The sequence below is a fragment of the Punctularia strigosozonata genome (genome assembly GCF_000264995.1).
Source record: "Punctularia strigosozonata HHB-11173 SS5 unplaced genomic scaffold PUNSTscaffold_21, whole genome shotgun sequence".
In the NCBI taxonomy this organism is placed as follows: Eukaryota; Fungi; Basidiomycota; class Agaricomycetes; order Corticiales; family Punctulariaceae; genus Punctularia; species Punctularia strigosozonata.
Genome location: NW_006767453.1, coordinates 226,754 through 244,072, shown reverse-complemented (window position 1 = coordinate 244,072; position 17,319 = coordinate 226,754). Strand labels below are relative to the sequence as shown.

General features: G+C 59.6%; 5 protein-coding genes across 5 annotated transcripts; 1 reads left to right on the top strand and 4 right to left on the bottom strand.

The window, feature by feature from the left end:
• Positions 1-449: 449 nt before the first annotated feature.
• On the top strand, positions 450-1,445 carry PUNSTDRAFT_77502 (uncharacterized protein; the record flags this gene model as incomplete). The annotated part of the gene is made up of 3 exons (XM_007388867.1): positions 450-773; positions 810-1,071; positions 1,294-1,445. 3 exons carry the CDS (start codon positions 450-452, stop codon positions 1,443-1,445), a joined length of 738 nt encoding a protein of 245 aa, XP_007388929.1.
• Positions 1,446-2,277: 832 nt separating this feature from the next.
• On the bottom strand, positions 2,278-5,873 carry PUNSTDRAFT_123132 (uncharacterized protein). The gene is made up of 3 exons (XM_007388866.1): positions 5,547-5,873; positions 4,743-5,396; positions 2,278-4,680 (listed from the first exon to the last, which is right to left on the bottom strand). Exons 1-3 carry the CDS (start codon positions 5,810-5,812, stop codon positions 2,781-2,783), a joined length of 2,820 nt encoding a protein of 939 aa, XP_007388928.1. The 5' UTR covers positions 5,813-5,873; the 3' UTR covers positions 2,278-2,780.
• A 3,614-nt stretch (positions 5,874-9,487) lies between these two features.
• PUNSTDRAFT_21934 (uncharacterized protein) lies at positions 9,488-10,015 on the bottom strand (the record flags this gene model as incomplete). Its single annotated transcript, XM_007388865.1, has 1 exon — positions 9,488-10,015. A coding segment is annotated over one exon (528 nt), but the record flags the coding sequence as incomplete, so codon positions are not given.
• Positions 10,016-12,703: 2,688 nt separating this feature from the next.
• On the bottom strand, positions 12,704-13,588 carry PUNSTDRAFT_77405 (uncharacterized protein; the record flags this gene model as incomplete). The annotated part of the gene is made up of 1 exon (XM_007388864.1): positions 12,704-13,588. The coding sequence occupies one exon, from the start codon at positions 13,586-13,588 to the stop codon at positions 12,704-12,706; it is 885 nt and encodes a 294-aa protein (XP_007388926.1).
• A 398-nt stretch (positions 13,589-13,986) lies between these two features.
• PUNSTDRAFT_55946 (uncharacterized protein) lies at positions 13,987-15,093 on the bottom strand. Its single transcript, XM_007388863.1, has 2 exons — positions 14,130-15,093; positions 13,987-14,069 (listed from the first exon to the last, which is right to left on the bottom strand). The coding sequence occupies exons 1-2, from the start codon at positions 14,985-14,987 to the stop codon at positions 14,049-14,051; spliced, it is 879 nt and encodes a 292-aa protein (XP_007388925.1). The 5' UTR covers positions 14,988-15,093; the 3' UTR covers positions 13,987-14,048.
• Between the last annotated feature and the right edge of the window lie 2,226 nt (positions 15,094-17,319).

The window sequence follows — 17,319 nt, the reverse complement described above, 5'->3', positions numbered from 1 at the left end:
CTGGAATGCGCCTGAAGGTTCTAGGACTTGTAGTGACTCAGGTTATGACTCGACTATGACTCATAAGGAACATTGTAGAATAGTATAGAACGTTATGGTAGGTACTGGAAGGTTCTAGTACAGTACTTGTATAGTAGTATATAAGACGCTAGCTGAAGTCGATGGACTTCAGCTCGTCCATCTGTTATACACGCCCTTAGCGCTATAACGATTGACGGTTCGGTTACGGCCTTTTAGACTTAAGAACTAAGACACCGCTACCTACAACAACCCACCACACTCGACCTAGTGCGTCTAGAGTCCGAACTCTCACGCCTAAGTCACACGACACAGCCTAGACTACAACGACAGACTTTACGCCAAGTCTAACAACCACGACGGTTCGGTACCCGCCGAAGGTACCACGATCTAGGGGTTCTTACACAGTCCGCGTTGGGGGCAATGAAAAAATGAACATTACAGGAACATCGTCCAGGCAGCCCACTCGGGCCCCTTGGACACGGGAACGCCTAGTGCATGAACGTTCCATTGCACTCGGCTTCGCACTTGAATCGTCTACACGGGCGAGTTATTCTAGCGCCCTCCACTCTTACTTATACTTCTGCCGCATACACAACTTTGCCATCCAGCCCACACCCGATACGTTCAGTTTTTATGTGGTATTCATGTGCCATCACATTCGCCCTAAATCCGTTGACTCCTACCTTTCGGGGATTTGCAGCGAACTGGAACCCTTTTTCCCCGATGTCCGTACTGTCCGCCGTTCATCCCTGGTATCCCGTACACTTGATGGTTGAAAGAAACTCAAGGCCATCGCAACCGTCCGCAAGCTGCCCCTCACACGCGCACAGCTTCGCTCCTCCCGCTACCACTACCACCTCTCCTCCTCGCATGACGACAAACTCTTCCTGGCCATCTTGTTCACTGCATTCAACGGCCTCTTGCGTATTGGAGAACTCGTTTGGCCTGACCGTCAATACCTTCAGGACTGGAGGAAGGTCATCATGCGGCACTCGGTGACGACCTACACGCGCGGGTACGAGTTCCTGCTACCCGCCCACAAAGCCGACCGTTTCTTTGAAGGCAACAAAGTCATGATCGAATCACGCCAAGGCGACGACGATCCACTATCTCTTTTCCTCGCCTATCTCACCTCCCGCGACTCCTCTTTTCCTTTACTCCCCGCCCTTTGGCTCAGATCCGATGGTTCCGTCCCCACTCGTCGTTGGTTCATATCCCACCTTCACCGTCATTTCGGACCTCAGTTTTCTGGGCACTCGCTACGCTCCGGAGGTGCCACGGCTCTCGCTGCTGAAGGTGTACCTCCCGACCTCATTCAAGCCGCAGGTCGTTGGTCCTCCGACACTTTTCGTATCTACATCCGCAAGAACCCGACACTACTAGCTTCGCTAATCCTCGGGCGCCCTGCTATGAACGAAGATTAACCTTCATTTCCCTTTGTTTGTGCACTCCTTTCTCATCGCGCTTGCTCACACCACTTCACCCAAACTCATCCGAAGCCGCTCCATCGCTCCATCTCATCTCGGCTCCGCAGATAAACCATATACCACTTATACGCCATACGTGCGCAATTCCATATCGCCGGGTTGTCGCCGCGACCGCGCATGCCGGGTCGTCGACGCAACTGCGCCTTATCCCGCTAAATCTCTCATGTGCGCCCCAGCGATGGTGATTAGTCGATTTTAAAGGTGATTTACTAGAGTCTAATCAACGAGTGTGCCATGCACGTCTGCGCCTCTCGGCCCCATACTCAAGCCGAGTACTACGCCCAGTGCGCGCGGCTGTCGGACAATGTCTCAGCCAGTGCTCGCACCCCGGTCACCCATCCGCGCGAGACCTCGACGGGCCCGATAGCCTGCGGGTCAGTGACCGGGTGTTTTCCCCCCTGTCTTAATGGCGCCGCTGCGCTGTCTCAGTCTTCCTGGGCGTATAGAACAGTGGTCGAGCGGGGAACGTTGCCGTTGCCCCTCTCGCCTCGACTGTTGCTCGCCCAGGTAATCTTCTCGTCGTCTTCGTGTGTCCCTGTCGGCCTGACAAGGCTGTTTCTCGAATAGCATACATTTTAGCTACCCACCCTTATTATGTATCCCCTATCCCCTCTTTGTACGCCATACGTGCGCAATTCCATATCGCCGGGTTGTCGCCGCGACCGCGCATGCCGGGTCGTCGACGCAACTGCGCCTTATCCCGCTAAATCTCTCGTGTGCGCCCCAGCGATGGTGATTAGAACGACTTGAGACCGTCGGGCTAACGCGGCGGGTTTATAAAGTTACAATTGATATGGATGATGGCAAGCAGGTTGGTAATGACACGAGACCAGAAAAAAAAAGACCGGGAAGAAAGAAATGACAAGAAACGGGGGAAAAAGATGGCAAAAAAGGTTGTCGTGTGCGCGGCCCGAGCCGGCGCAGACGGAGTCCATGGAAAACTACAATCTGGAAGGTGAAAAGGAGAAAAGAAGGCACAAAAAAAAAAGAGAGATAGGATAATGATGATGTTACTTTGCGAGTAATAACGAAACCCTGATTATGTGCAACGCGGGTAAGGTAAGGAACCTAAGCCGCAACGAGGTGGGGGAGAAGACCCGTCGTATGAGAGGAGGAAGAGAGTACAATGCGCGATGTGCGAGAACGGGTGGAGCTCCGCAACGCGATAGGTTGACCAATAACTGACGAGTGAGGGACGATGACCGGGATGAAGGTAGGTAAAAAAAATGCGGTCCGCGTCGGGCGTGTACGCCCGTTCTCGTTCGATTTCGTTCAATTGCCGCCGCCCCACAGCGATCCCAAGAACCCGCGCGCGGTCGACACGATATCCGCCGCGCGCCCCACGAGCGTCCCGTCCGGACCCCCATCCGACGATCTCCGCCGCTTATCCGCCGGCCTCAATATCGGGCTGCTCTGCACGGGCGCATAGTCGATCGACCTCACCGAGCTGTTCGACGTCGTCCTCGCATGCGACGTCGCCTTCGGCGGGGGCGTGTTCGGCGCCGCGAACGCGTCCGGGGGGAGCACGCGCTGCATCGCCGCGAGCGTAGGTGAATTCGCCGGAGTCGGGTTCCGCGACCGCGCCTCGTCCTCCTCCGGTATGGGCGACGGTATGGGGAGCGCGAGCCCCGACTTCGTCTGCGTAGCCGAAGTGGATGGCGCCGAGATCGTCGACGAGCCCGACGATGAGCTGTCGTCTCCACCGCCCGTCGGCCTCTCCGACGACGTCGGAAGGTAGGGCTGATACGCAGGCGCCTTGGCCACATGCGGCGGGCTCAAGCTCTCGCTTATCCTCCGATCGCTCCGTTCGCGCCCGCGTCCTTCCCGACCACCGCTCTCCCCACCACCGCCTGCGCTGTCCGCGCTCGCCCTTCGTTGTATAACGCTCGCGCCAGTCGTTCTCCGTCCCGCGCCGACGAACGAACCCGTCGGGGATATACTGCCCAACGGCGAATTGGCGCCTCTGCTCGACGACCGCTCGCGATCGGAGAACGACGAGCTCCGCGTGACCGAGCGCCCGCGCGACTCCGACCTCGACCCACCGGGGCTAGCAGCAGTCCTATCCGAGCGTGCGCTTCGTCCACGCAGCGACCCCGAGCTCGCCTCGCGAGGGGACAAAAAGTCGGGAGCCACCGACGATGCAGGCGGTACGACTTGACTGTGCGCCGAGCCGACCCTAGGCACGGGCACCGGAGCGCTATGCGGCACCGACGGGTCCTGCTGCCGCTCGGGCGACGGCGACCTCGGCTTCGTCTCGTCCTTCGAGACCGTCGGCGAATGCTCCTCCCTCTCCTCCACCGCGCCCGCCGTATTGATAACCACAGGCACCGACCGCGACCCGCCACCTCCCTCAGGCCCACTACTCCGCCCATTCGTGACGCTCGCCGCCCCTCCCTCCGCATACCGCACCGGCCCCTGCTCCTCCTTCCCCTCCTTCTCCCCCTTCTCCTCTTCCTTCGTCCTCCTATCCGCATACGACTCGCGCTCGCCTCCACCGCTCCTCTCCGGGAAATCCTCGCCCAAATCCGGTCCGCTGAAATAATCGTACGCGTCGAGCTCCGTCCCGTTCACGTCATCGTCCGACGGCGGCGGCGGCACGCCCTCCCACACCTTCGGGTGCGGCGTGGGCGGCATCGACACCGTGCGCGAGTACGGCGTACTCGCCGTCGACGACCCCGCGACGGACGACGCGCCCGACCCCGACGACGTCGACGAGTTGCTACTGCTCGAGCGCGACCCTGCACCGACGATGAGATGCGCCTCGCGATGAGTCCACACGTCCTCACTGCTTCCCGTGCGCGAGCCCGGCAGCAGCTCGTAATTGCTCCCCACCGGCGGGACGTACACGAGCTCGCCCGGCGCGTCGCCCGCCGCGCGGAAGTACGGGTACTCCGCCGTCGGCTCCACGTCGCCCGACGCGACGCCGTACGTCTTGAGCATCGTCGGCGCGATCGGCGCGATGGTCACGTGCGACTTGTCCGAAGAGGAGGTGCGCATCAGCGGCGGCCGCGCGCGAGAGAGGAAACCGTGCGGGCCAAAGTGCGCCGTCGGGTTCGTGAGCGACGTCGTCCGGGAACGCGTACGGATCTCGAGAGGCTGGTCGTCTTCCGAGTCGGACGGGCTGACCATGGTATCATGGTGTTCCTCGAACTCGTCCTCTTCCGAGTCCACTCTATTGAATAGGTTAAATACTCGAGTTAGCAACGATACGCAAGGAGTGCGCTCGATACTGACCGTCCGTCGTAAGAATAAGTGTCGTATAACGGCGACGGGTGGCGGCTGCCCGAATTGAACCGTTTCCGTGGCTGCGGCTCGTCGATGGCGATACACTGCTCGACAAACGTGTTGAAGCTGATATGCCGCTTCTTCGGCTGAGCGCCGTCTTGGTCGCTGCCTTCGTGAGGTTCGCTCGTCTTCGACGCCGGGCTGAGCGGCGCACCCGCCCTAGCCGGATCGTCGCCCTCCGGCTTCTCGGCCGGAAGCACTATCCGCGGGGGCGAATCCTTGCGGAACGCCTGGTTCTTGCGCCAGCGCATGATGTGAGTGTCGCTCTTGGTGTGCAAAAGCGGCGGGCGGTGCGGCGCGTCCGCCGCGTTCGCGTTCTCCTCGAACTCGTAGTCGTCGTCGTCGTCATCGTCGGCGATCGCAGACGGCGGGACGTAGCTCATCAGGAGCTCGCCGATCGTGCGGTGTTTGAGGATCGGCTTCCTCGGCCCTGCGTTCTCGGACGTGGGGGGCGACGGAGAATCGCGGCGGAATCGCGTCAGATCCTGGGCTGAGCTGCCGCAGGCGCTGATCCCGCCCTCGTTCCGAGCTTCTGGCGGCTTGGTCCAGTCGCCGGCAGTGTGAAGCGGGCCATAGAGCCACGTGACGTCTGAGTCTTTCAACCTGGGCCGATGGGAGGGTGCAGGGTTAGCGAGCGGTTCGAGTGGCGGGGGTGATATGAGTCGTATCGAGGGGCGATAAGAGGTAACGAAGCCGCGCCAAGGCACGGTTGGGGGACATGATATGGAAGAAAACCGAAGCCTGGCAACTCACCAATTGAGTGTCTCAGGGCTAATCGTCTTCAATCCGTTCCGTTGTTTCCACCAGGTCCGCCAGCTGGCGTTCTCGAGCCTGACACCGTTCGCAATGTGGTCCTTCTGCTTGGTCATGCTCCTCCATGAGCGGGCGACGTCGTCCTCCTCCCAGTGATGGGAGAGGTAGTCGACCTGGCCGCGGGGCTGGGTCGTGACGGCGGAGTCATCGGGCGCGGTGTTGTTGGCTGAGACGGAGACGAGGAGGAGGGGTAGGTAAGTGGCCATGCGGGACGTGCGGGGCGTGCGTGAGGGCGGTTTATGACCGAGGGATGCGCTAGAGAAGCGGCTTGACGTTTATGGGGGGGGCCTAGAAATGGGTCGATGACGGCACGTGTGGCTCTCTCCGGCGAAGGGGGAAGAGATGCAGGGGTGCGCGTGTCGCTGATCTGAATCACGCAAGTGGTCGTGGTCGTTGTGTTGCACGGGGAACTCAGAACATCCCTGGCGGTGCGGCGGCGACGGGGCACAGCGACCGGGTGGTGGTGGTGGTTGGGAGAGGTGCGGGTGTGCTGGTGGAAAATACCAATGGGCCGGATGCTCCGCCCTGTTCGGCTGGGCCGCCAATGGCAACAGCGGTCCGAGTTCTCCCTGGCGCGCACGTGAGCCGGGCTCCCCCCTCGCCTGCCCAAATCTTCCGGGAAAACGATTGGCGATCGCGCCCGCCTTCCCTTTCCGCTCGATGGTCCCATCAATTCCGACCAAGCGTCGAGCGCGGCATGTCCCGACACGGCTCCGTGCGCTGCCCCACCACCGATGGATGAGAGGAATAACCAGTCGCCATCCGACGACCCCCGTGGCCGCTGCGAAACGGAGCCCATGCCGTCCGGATCATCCACGACCCCCCGGTCGTCCTGCGCAGCATCGCTGTCGCGACGAATCAGGATGATGTGTTGGATCCGAGACCGCAAAGGGGCCAGCCGCGCCCAGGGTCAGAAATATATAATCGATTATGCTCCGGTGAACAGCACCACGCGCTATGTTTCCTCTTTAGTGCGCACGCCCGGACTTGCTCGCGCCCATCGCCCGCTCGAGTCCCAACGAACAACGTGTCGCCGCCCCCCTGTGGGCCCTGAGCATAAGCAGCCCTGAGCCCCGAGCTCCGCACGAGAACCTGGCAAAATCTGACCAAGACTATACTGAACGTCCGCACCCGAGAAGCCCCCTCCTCTGTTGATCAGCTGAGCGACTGTGGCGCGCGCCTTTCACGATTTCTCGTCCGCAACGTGGGGGGTGCGACAGGGCTGCGCCGTTGCACTGAACTGAACCCTGCGAGCCCCGTGATTACCGCCCCATCGCACGCCAACGGACGGCCGCTCATCCCGCCGACCAGCTGACGCAAATCGAAACTCAACGTCAACGCCGACTGTCAACACGCCCCAGTTCTCGATGATCTTGGAGCTCGGGTGGACACCAGAAGACCCATCGCCGCTCACGAGGACGCGTCGAGCCCCTTCGTCTTCGCGAGGGGGAGTCGGCCAAGGTTCCGTCCACGAACTTCACCTTCTCTTACCCCGCAAAGCTGTGCATTCTCCAGAGAGAGGGGGGGGAGCGAGATTGAGTTTCGACGACCCGGCAAGGAAGAACGCGGGTTCGGCCCTCTACCGACGAACGGGACGTCCATGGCCGCGTGATTATTGGTTCCGATTTTGCATCCGGGGCGGACGCGATCACAGCCATGTTCCAGCCAAAGTTCCGATTCAGAATCATATGCGCACCCCCATGCTCGTTCCATGCCTTGCTGTGTCCATCTGCGTGATTTATTCGACTCCAACGACATCGGAAGTGAACGGGCTGTCCTGCTTTTGTTGCGTTTCACCATATCACGTCGCAAAGCTACGTATTCTTGGATGGACACCGAGAGCAGGGCCGTCCGTCCCTTCGGTTCTCCATCCATCAACGCACGGGTTGTTTCTCCGATATTACCCCGGCCATCTCTTGAGATCCCCTCGGTGGCGCCCCGCGCCTCTGCGGAAAGCTAGTATGGTTCGCGACACCCAGCACCTGCCCAGCGCAGCCCTCTCCTTTCATACAACCATTTCATACATCGGCGTCCATCTACTCACATATCCAACAAGCAGTATGGCAGCTAGGATCGCGCGCCCAGCCCATCCATCTCATCTTTAACCTCCTTCTCAATACCTTCCGGGTACCCCACGACCCCGCACTTCGCCCCCCTTCCCCTTCCCCGCCCCCGCCTCATCGCAGGGTTCGTCTGAGGCACAAGAACTCCCTCGTTTCACACTTACCCCGGATTTACCGAGACCCGCGCTCGTTCGCACTGCGCGCTGCGGGTTTTCCGTGGCACACTCGCACGCTAACGTTGCTCTATCTCACCTCTAAGTAGCTTTTAGGACCGCTTTTGTTTCGCGGATTCAGCTCAGGGCAACGTAACGGCCCCTACGCAGGCACCTCTCAACGCCCGGCCGTCGACGCTCAAACGTTTCATCACGATCGCAACGCTACCCAAATCATGGGTTTCGGTGGGATATCGAGCGTTGCGCGCGCGACATGTCCATGATCTCTCATATATAGCGTCGGCTGACTGCACCACCTCCCGATAGGTCCGTTAGATCCGTCCCTTTAGCAGCAGAACGAGATGCTTCCGGTGGCGTCTCGTCGCAGATAGCGGGCTCGTCGCGCCGCCTGCCCAACCCTTCGGCTCGAAACCTTGAGCTTGTTTGTCATCTCTTAACTAGCTCATCCGGCCACCAACACCCACAGGGCCTAGGGCAAAACGTGTATATTCATAGCTCTTTTCATTTGTGCTACATCCTCGCACGTTTCCCGACTCGTTCGACCGGCAACCATCCATGCTCCCCGTGCACAGAGCACCAGAAGATCCTCGGGCCTTCTCCCGTGTCCCTGGGTACAGCCGCCCTTGCTTCTCCCATCCAGATCCCTACCCGGATTGAGCCCAGGTGCACCCGAATACGGCCATCGCGTCTCGTTTCGTCTTTGGAGACCGGACCTTTGGCATCCCTTCCCCAGGGCCATCACCGTCTACGGCGGGCTTCGAGGCGTCTGCTGACACCCCGCGCTCTGCCCATATCGTTCTCTATGTCCTTCGCTCCCGCCGCTACCATGCAAATAAATTCTTGATGTGCCCCTTTCGGGGTCGGAGTCGTGTTCTAAATGAGTGGACGGTAATTACATCGCGTGAATAAAGTAGAGTAATTGTTCGATATGGAGAAAACGGGCGAAAGCCCCGAAGGGCTCCCCGATTCAGATGTCTGCGTGTGATAGTGAGCCGCAAATCCCGATGTTAAGGAGTGCAACGACGCGTTGCGCCTGCTATCACCCGCAGAAGTAGGAGGTGCACTCACCCAGTCATCGCACCGGCGGCATGGCGTAGCGGACAAAGTTCGCGTGCAGCTCCGGCTGCGCCTGCATGTACGGTGCCAGGACTTGCGCGTGCTTGCGCAAGTACAACAGGAAAGCGTCGCTCGCCCATCGTCCCTTGGTCCGGACGACATCGAAGGGTACCCCACGCAGGAGGTATTCGAGAGTCGCCCCAACGCGGATGCCGTGCCCCTGCAAGGGCTCGAGGCCCGCTTCGCGTAGGGCTTGACGAATGACGCGTAGGAAGGCGGACTTTGTTAGTGGCCTCCTACCGTTCTTGTGCGTGTACGAAAAGAGGTGCTCGTTTGCGGTTGGCTTGTTAATTCGCATGTGCTGCGCGAGCGCCGCGACTGGGTCTACGACCCCGTTCTGCGTGGCCCAGTATATTTGCTCGCCGTCTGGGGCAGACTTCGTGCGTGGGACGTGCAGCGTCTGCTGCGAGAAGCCGTTCCTATCCGTTTCTTCGCCCAGGTCTGACACTTTGACGTGCATCGCCGGATCGAACCGATCGAGGGCATGGACGGTCAACTCGCCCAGACGCGCGCACGCGTAGAAAGCCACTGTCAGGCAGGCGAATACCGCCGCGTGCATGGCTTGGCCGGTGTCGAGGCGCTGCCGTATCTTCGATATGACCTCTTCCGTGACAGGGGCTCTCTTCTTGCGCCGCGAGGATGCTGGAGCTAATCGTTCGATGGCGCGGAACATTGTCTGAGTGGCGGCCTCGTTCATGTCCCAGCTGAGGCCGTGGATCAGATGCCAGGCTCGCACGCCGTAGAAATAGTTCGTTAGTGTCGTGCCCGCATACATACCCGCCAGCGAAGCCAAGAAGGCCTGCATGACGTCTGCGGACGCGGGCGCGCGCTGCGCCTCGGACAATCGCCTCTCGTCGCAGAAGGCGTGAAAAGCCAGGAGCCCCGCGCCGTAAGTTTTGGTGGTCGAATCGGCGAGGGCACTGGCCATCACGTTGCGAACACGCTGGAGGTCGTGTTCCGCGAGGCCGGATGGTTCTCCGCTGGCGGTGAAAGTCGTACGCCCTGCCGCCGGCCGCCACTGGAGGAGGCGATGCCTTGCGAGGCAGGCAGGGCGCAAGCTAATGCGGCCAGACGTTCGAGACGATGGGTCCAGGTCAGAGTGTCGCCCAGTCCCGGAAGTTGAGAGCGGCGAATTGCTCGTTGCGGCGTTCAAGGTCGGCTTGCTGGATGGAGTTCTGGAGGGATGAGTCGCGCCGCTTTGGCTCGGGGCGCGGAAGGTACCCGGCAGCGGCAGCTGCGAGCTCGCGTTCGGAGGGAGGGGCTGCACTGTCGATGATGTACGTTTCGAGGCCTGCGGGTAGGGGAATGGGAGGGAGCGATAGAGCAGCCGCCGGGTAGACTCCTCTTGAGGGCCCGTCTGCTGGATTGGCCGCGCTCGCGACGTATCGTGAATGAAATTGGATGCCGTGATGCTCGCTTGCCGCGTGGACTCGCCTGAAAACTTCGTTGACGCGACGGTCTCTGCTGCGACCGTTCCACCACCCCTCGACGACCCCTTTGTTATCCCCGTAGAGCCTGACGTGCCGTCCAGCAGGGCACCGGGCGATGACGGCTTGTGCGAGGAGTTCGAAACCAATGGCTTCGGCCCACGCGATCCCTCGGCCGTCCTGATCCCACCCCGGGAGGAGACGCCACGCCCTCCACCAGCCCCCGATGACCACTGCAATTCCTGTACGAGAGCTAGCATCGGAGAAAGCGTGGACGTCGAGTATTTCGACGGGGCCGGGGATTGCTCTGGAGAGGCTTGGCCTCCTGAGGGTATCTTCCCACCAACTGAGGTCGTTAGGAGTGCTGGCGGGAGGGGTGCGCGGCTTGAAAGGACTATCGTGGAAGATCCCCAGCATGGTCTCCAGTCCGACGAGGTACGCGCGTCCGGCTGGCACCACCAGAGAGGCGTGAAGGAGCTTACCGTACAGCTTTTGCACCTCCTGGAGGGTGTGCGTGCGCGAGGCACGCCACGCCCGTATGGCCTCAAGGTACTTCGTCTTCTTCTTGTCGCCCAAGGCGACCGTCTGCCTCCGCAGGTCCCACTCGAAGCCTGTGAACGGTGTGATCTCGGCGAAGCCGACGTCTTTGTCCAGGCCCCAGACCCAGCCCAGCTCGTGCGAGATCTCGTCGATGTTGGCCATCGCGTAGCAAAAGGATGCGTCCTCCGCGGAGCGGGGCATACGCGGAGCAAGGTCGCGGATGGGGAAGGACATATCTTCGTCGAACTCTTTGCACCGCCCGTCGGGGAGCTCAACTCCGCCGTACCATATCCTGCTTCGGTCTTGGTGCTGGCCGCCCGTTTCCTGTATCGACTTCTGCCATACAGATCGCTGTAGGTTGTATTCGGCCAGCGCGGTGCACGGGATCCTAAAGAAGATGAAATCATCCACCCACTTGGAGATGGGCCCGATCCCGTTGGCGCAAGCGATGTCGGCGAAGGCGTCGGCTGCGGCGCCAAAGATCCCGCATCCTGAGCGCAGGCCAAAGCAATCGCACGTGTCGACGGCGAAAGTGTCCCCCTCGGCCAACCGCACGACGAGCCCCGGCCATTGATCTGGTCGTATCGGGATTGTTCGGTATGCGTCTTTGACGTCCCGACACGCCGCCTGGGAGCCGGGGGGGAGTCTCGCGATGGTGAGCGCCACCACTGAAAAGGTGCCCCAGGTACAGGGGTACATGCGCGCGTCGATGGTTGAGTTGATCGAGGAGATGCCGTCGCGGGGTTGGAGCGGGAAAGAGAGATTCTGAATAAGCCGGAATTTCGAGGGGTTGTGCGGCTTGGGAATGATGGATAGGGGGGAGGTTTGAAAGGGCCCGAGGACCTGTTCGATGACCCGCCGAGTGTAGGGTCCCAGGTACCGGCCTTGCCGGAACTCGAGGTCCGCATTCTTCTGAAATTGCGCCCGATGCTGCGCGACCGAGGGGTGATTAGGGGGGGTGTAAGTAGCGTGAGGGGGGGCGATGCCCGCGTCGAAGCCAAACCGAATACTTTGAACCAAGAATGGGTATTTATTAGACAACGCGTGCCGCTCAAGTTGAAGTTCCCAGGCTGCTGCGTGAAGCGGCGTGAGGGCCTCACACGCCCTGCGCGAGCGGGCACTTGCAAGCGCCGTGACTCCCATCTCCGCATCCGGAGCACGCGTGCCTGTAGGTGTGGGTCACTGCGCGGCGACAGCCCCTGAGGATTTGGAAGTCGGTGCAGAAAACGGCCCCATCGGGCCCGACGAGCATGCCCTTGTCGTTTCGGGAACAGAGTGCTGTCTTTCCGTTCCACAGGGTTTTGGAGTTGCAAGCGCGTACGTTGTGCGCGGATCGCCCGAGACAGAGGGCGCACGGCGAATGGGCGTTCGCGCCGGCGCCTTGTCGAAAATTCTGACGCGGTTCGTTGCGGTTGTGGTCGGGGTGCCCGTAAGGCCCGACTGCCTTGGCGGCGTGCGCCCTTTCGGTGCGTGCCGGCATCGTTGGCACGCTCGGCGCGGCGTTTTTGAGGACTGCGCCGGGATGGAAAAGGGGGTATGGAATGCGCCGCCGATGTGACGAGGACGACGTGAGATCGGCGCGCGATGACATGCGGTGGCATGGCGCGTGGTGTGGGTCGCCAGCGTGCAGGCGCGACAGCATTGACGTCGGCCATGGTGATGGCGCGACGTTGTGCGCGATCGTGATCGCGAGAAGGGTCCGCAAAGGTGCGAGCCGGGTCGGGGGGGAAAGGGGTTGAAGTTGTGAGCTGGGGCGCGAAGGGCGATGAAAAACAGGATTACTGACCGGCGAGAGCGTCATACGCTTGCGATTGAAGGTATGTGGTTACGATCCGGGCCAGACGAGTCTCGTTGAGGTTCCCCGGGTTGAACATGAGGCCCTCGTTCGGTTTGGGCTTGTTCTTGATGTCGAGCTCATACGACAGGTGCCAGTTCTTACGAATCTCGTCCATGTAGATAAGCAGGCACGCGTTGCCGTAGGGTTGGTACCGGATGCCGTGCCCGTCCATTTTGTAGAAGAGAAGGGCGAAATCGCGGATGATACTGGGCTCCCAGCCCACTCGCGCCATATCTTCTAGCAAGCCGCCTTTTGCGATCGTGAACTGGTCCCAGGTGAGATCTCGATCAGGGACGCAGTGCCTTGCCAGGCGAGCAGACGAGGTGTGCTTGATCGATAAGCCTTCGCCTTCCTTGGCGAGTACCATAGTGTCGTCTCCGCGAGAAATGGCGAGTGACGTCGCTAGTCTTCTGCCGTCGGCTCCGTGGTACCAGAGCTCCGTGTACTTGTAGTTGCGGAGCTTAACGAGCACGTCGTAGTCGGTATGCAGGTCTTGCTCGTCGCTGATCGTTTGATCCTGGGTGTAGGAGGGGACTTTGGGTCGGGCCTTCGCGTTCTCTCTTTCCTCCTCCGCGTTTGCGGCGGCCTCCCGCTCTGCCCGTTCGCGTTCGGCTAGATCGGCCGCTTCTTGATCTTCCGCAACCTGCGCGTCCCACGCCTGCTTCGCGAGATCATTTTGTTCGGTCCACTGGTCCGCTAGGGCCTGGCTGGCCTCTTCCTCGGTTCCCCCATTGGCTTGAGCGATGGCGGTCCTCGCTAGAGCGAAGGCGGGGCCCTGGAAGTCCGGGGGGGCGTGCTCGTATGGGTTGACTGTGATACGTGGCATGCTTTAGAGTCAGCGGCGCGCTTTGGAGGATCCGGAAAAGGAGCTTAATGCTTCCGTCTGAGCTTGATGGACAGAAAATTCGGGGACCGAATAGGTTCGGCAACTCGGGGCGGGGGAACGAAGCTTTAGACTTCGCACTCGGCGACGACGGGGGCGCGCGGTGGGGACGCCCCGCGTCGCTGCGCTTGTCCGTAGACTATTTTCTCACGCCACCGCTCGTGCCTCGCTACACCTCAGAAACTCGATCTTCGTCTTCAGTCGCGGGGTTGGCGCTATAGAATGGCCTGGCATTCGTGCGAGCGTAGAGCCCATAACGCCCGGATCTTGCTCGAAATGTCCGTCCTCGCGCAACGTAGCGATCGCGATGAGATGCTGGGTTGAGCGGCCTACGCATATCACCTATATCTACATTCATTATGATTGATCGTCCATGAACACGCTTTACGTATACGAATATGAGCTAAAACAACTCCAGCTGGATCTGAAACATGTATGCTGAGCAAAGAAGACAGGATTGCTACATCGTGTGCAGAAGACTCACCCTCGAGATGGCCATATCCACCCGCTCCTGCAGCAAAGCCGCAAACTCCGTCAAATGCTCGTACGCATGCTCCGCGCACGTCCCGCACTTGCTCGCCGCCCGCACCGCACTCCTAAACGCCGCGTTGTCGCCGATATCCAGCGGCCTCTCCTCGAGCGTGACCGACATATCCGCGAGGTACTGCGTGAACCACGCCCGGGGCTCGCGCTTCCTGAACCGGCTCCACGACGCGTCCCCTGTCACCGGGCAGCTCGCGCACGTCCACCAGACGTAACGATCGGGTTCGTCCAGCCAGAGCCGCGACTCGCGCTCGCAGGGCGCCCACACCGGGTACCGCAGCACGTGTCCCACCGCTCGCGAGCACGCCCGGTGATACTCCTTCAGGCATTTCCGCGCGTGCGGGGTCAGGTATCCCTGCACCAGCGGCTCGTCCTTGCTCGCGTCGATGGTGCCGACGTCCAGGCGGAGCAGGCTGCGCACCGAGGCCCGCGCGAGGTCCGGCAGGTGGTGGTGGTACGCCAACGCGTAGATCGTCGCCGGATCGCGCTCGACGAGGCGGCGGACGCTACCGCCCTGCGCGCTGCGCTCGATCGCGCCGAGGACCGCGCCGAGCATGTCGTACTTGTCCGCGACCTCGAGCATGGACGCGAGCAGGCCCGTGCTCGAGACGCCCGCGTCCTCGCGGGCGTGGCAGCACCGGAGTACCGGGCCGAGCACGTCCGCGCGCTCGGACATGGGCACGGCGGGCAGGTCGTGGTAGATGAACTCGCCGCGGTGGGTGTGCGTGTCGGGCGATTGCGGGAGGTCGAACATGCTCTGGAAGAAGGGCGAGGCGGCGGAGAGCGCGTGGCACGACATTGGGAACTGCACGCCATCGGAGGACTGCAGGATCACGTCCGCCGTCGCCCAGTCGACGATGTATCCGAACTTGTCGAGCTCGTCATCGGTCGACGCGTTGCTGTTGTGATTCGGGGTTTTCGACTGTGCGTGACAAGAGGACGAGATCGTTGAGCTGGAGGATTCGGAGTACAAGATGGCCATGATGAGTTGACGCACCCAGTCCCTCCCCTTTGCATGTTATAAGCGTGCGCCTGGAGAGTTCGAAGCTGTCGAAGAGCTATACTTGCAATGATATGATAGTGAGACTGAGCAAGCCGAAGGCACAGCCAGTTGCCGCGATCAAGGATCAATACACATGGCTCAGTGCATTAAGCCTGCCACGAACTGCTGTGTGCACGTTCACGACCCCATGCTAGCAGCCACCACAGTGACCACACCACCGATCCATCAACCAAAACGATGTACGTATGGCGGAGGTGAGTAGAGGCAGCATACAAGATACGAATTGGTCAGTGCCCGGTATTCCTGACTGGCGAGAGGCGACAAGGTACTCTCAGCTTCTTACAGTATTATTCAAGGCATCTTTGGCAGCATGTTACTGAGTACTATTACTGGACTGACCGTACGTGTGAACAATGGCACATAAGTATGCGCACTACATCAAAATTGTAATGCTGAAGTGGTGGTGTAGCAGAGTTCATGTGCTTGGTCCACATAAATCTCGTCGACATCCTCGGGGTGCATAGTCCTTTCTTTGACATCCTGCTTCTCGTACTTGGTACTGCCTACCAGCATTGACTAGATCCCCATTATCAGCAGCCTTTAATGTGAGGGGATGCCCTGACTCGTTTTCCACCTCATGAACGTGCTTGTGGTACACAGAGAGTGCTGTTTTGGTACGATGATGACTTAGACGGATGTCAGCATCGCAAAAGCCCTCCAGAAGAGTGCCAGTGATCCGTTGCAGATGTGATCATACTCTCGTCCGAGGGTGTTCAAAGCCGTGTGTTTGCATCCGACTTGAGCAACGCATCCACCCACTTTCGGGACATGTTCAAGAATGCTCTATATAATCTGGAAGACGACGATACGGGTGGCGTACCTACCATCGCCGTCTCGTAGGACGGTCGCGTAGTCGACATGGTCCTGCGCTCGATGTACTCGGTCTGCGATCCGAGCTTCGATACCACAGAGGATGTCCGTTGCGTGCTCGAGTGCACCGCGAAGAACGTCGAATCACCCGCAGGAGCGCGACTTGGGCGTGTACTTATGCGCCTTGCTCGGACATACGGGTATTCTAGCCTGATTCGCAGGCAAATCAACAATTCTCGTGGACGCGATGTACACTGAGGTACATACAGCCATCATCAAGTGAGGACCCTCATGCAGCTCATGATCAGCATGTTCCGCGTAGCTAACGTGGACTACTTACAGGGCAGATCACGGTATCGTGGGAAGTAGAGTAAGTACGTACATAAGTATATGCTGATGACTGCGTGCTGCGTAATCAAGTCGTCCCCACCGCAACCACGGCATCGATATCTTAACTAGCTCAGTACCTTCATCATCCACTCCCAAACGATGTCGGATGATCAGAGCGCACTTCCAAAGAAACACAAAAACAAGAAGTTAAAGAGCTTGACAGAACCCACTGCGGATCCGCCATTCAACGATCCAAGTGCAGATCTAGTCATTCGCTCCTCCGATGGCATCGACTTTCGCGTTTACAAGGTCATTGTCATTCTTGCATCCACAGTCCTCAAAGATCGCATCGACAAGCTGTCCGATGTGGAGGGCTCCTCGCAGATCCTAGACATCGCTGTGTCACACACGGTGCTTGACCCTCTGCTTGTGATGAGAAGAGAAGGACAATTTATTTTCGCATTTTTCATTTCTAAATATGGACTTATCATTTTCCTTATCCCACCTTTCCTTTTCCAAAGTCACGTGACCTTCAGTGGCAGCAGTACAGCATCATTGACACTGCCCTGCACTGCCCTGCACTGCCTTGCACAGCCCTGCACAGCCCTGCACAGCCACCGGAGTTTTATTCCGCTTACTCATGAACAATGACTCGTTATTCCTTCTAACTCCTTGATTCATAATCCTGACCCACCTAAGTGGGTCGGTCTTACTCATCCTTGTGCCCTGCATGTGATTCTTTTGTACTATTCTTGGACCATGGATTTGTGTATATAAGACCCCTGTAGCTCGCCCTAAGTCCCCATCTCGACCTCTTGTGTCTTGGGGACTTAGGTGAGTAACTGTCTCTGTACTAGATACTATGCTAACTTGTGTCGTTGGGGACTTAGTGTGTGTACCTTGCGTCCATTAGGTGCCTATTGCGTCG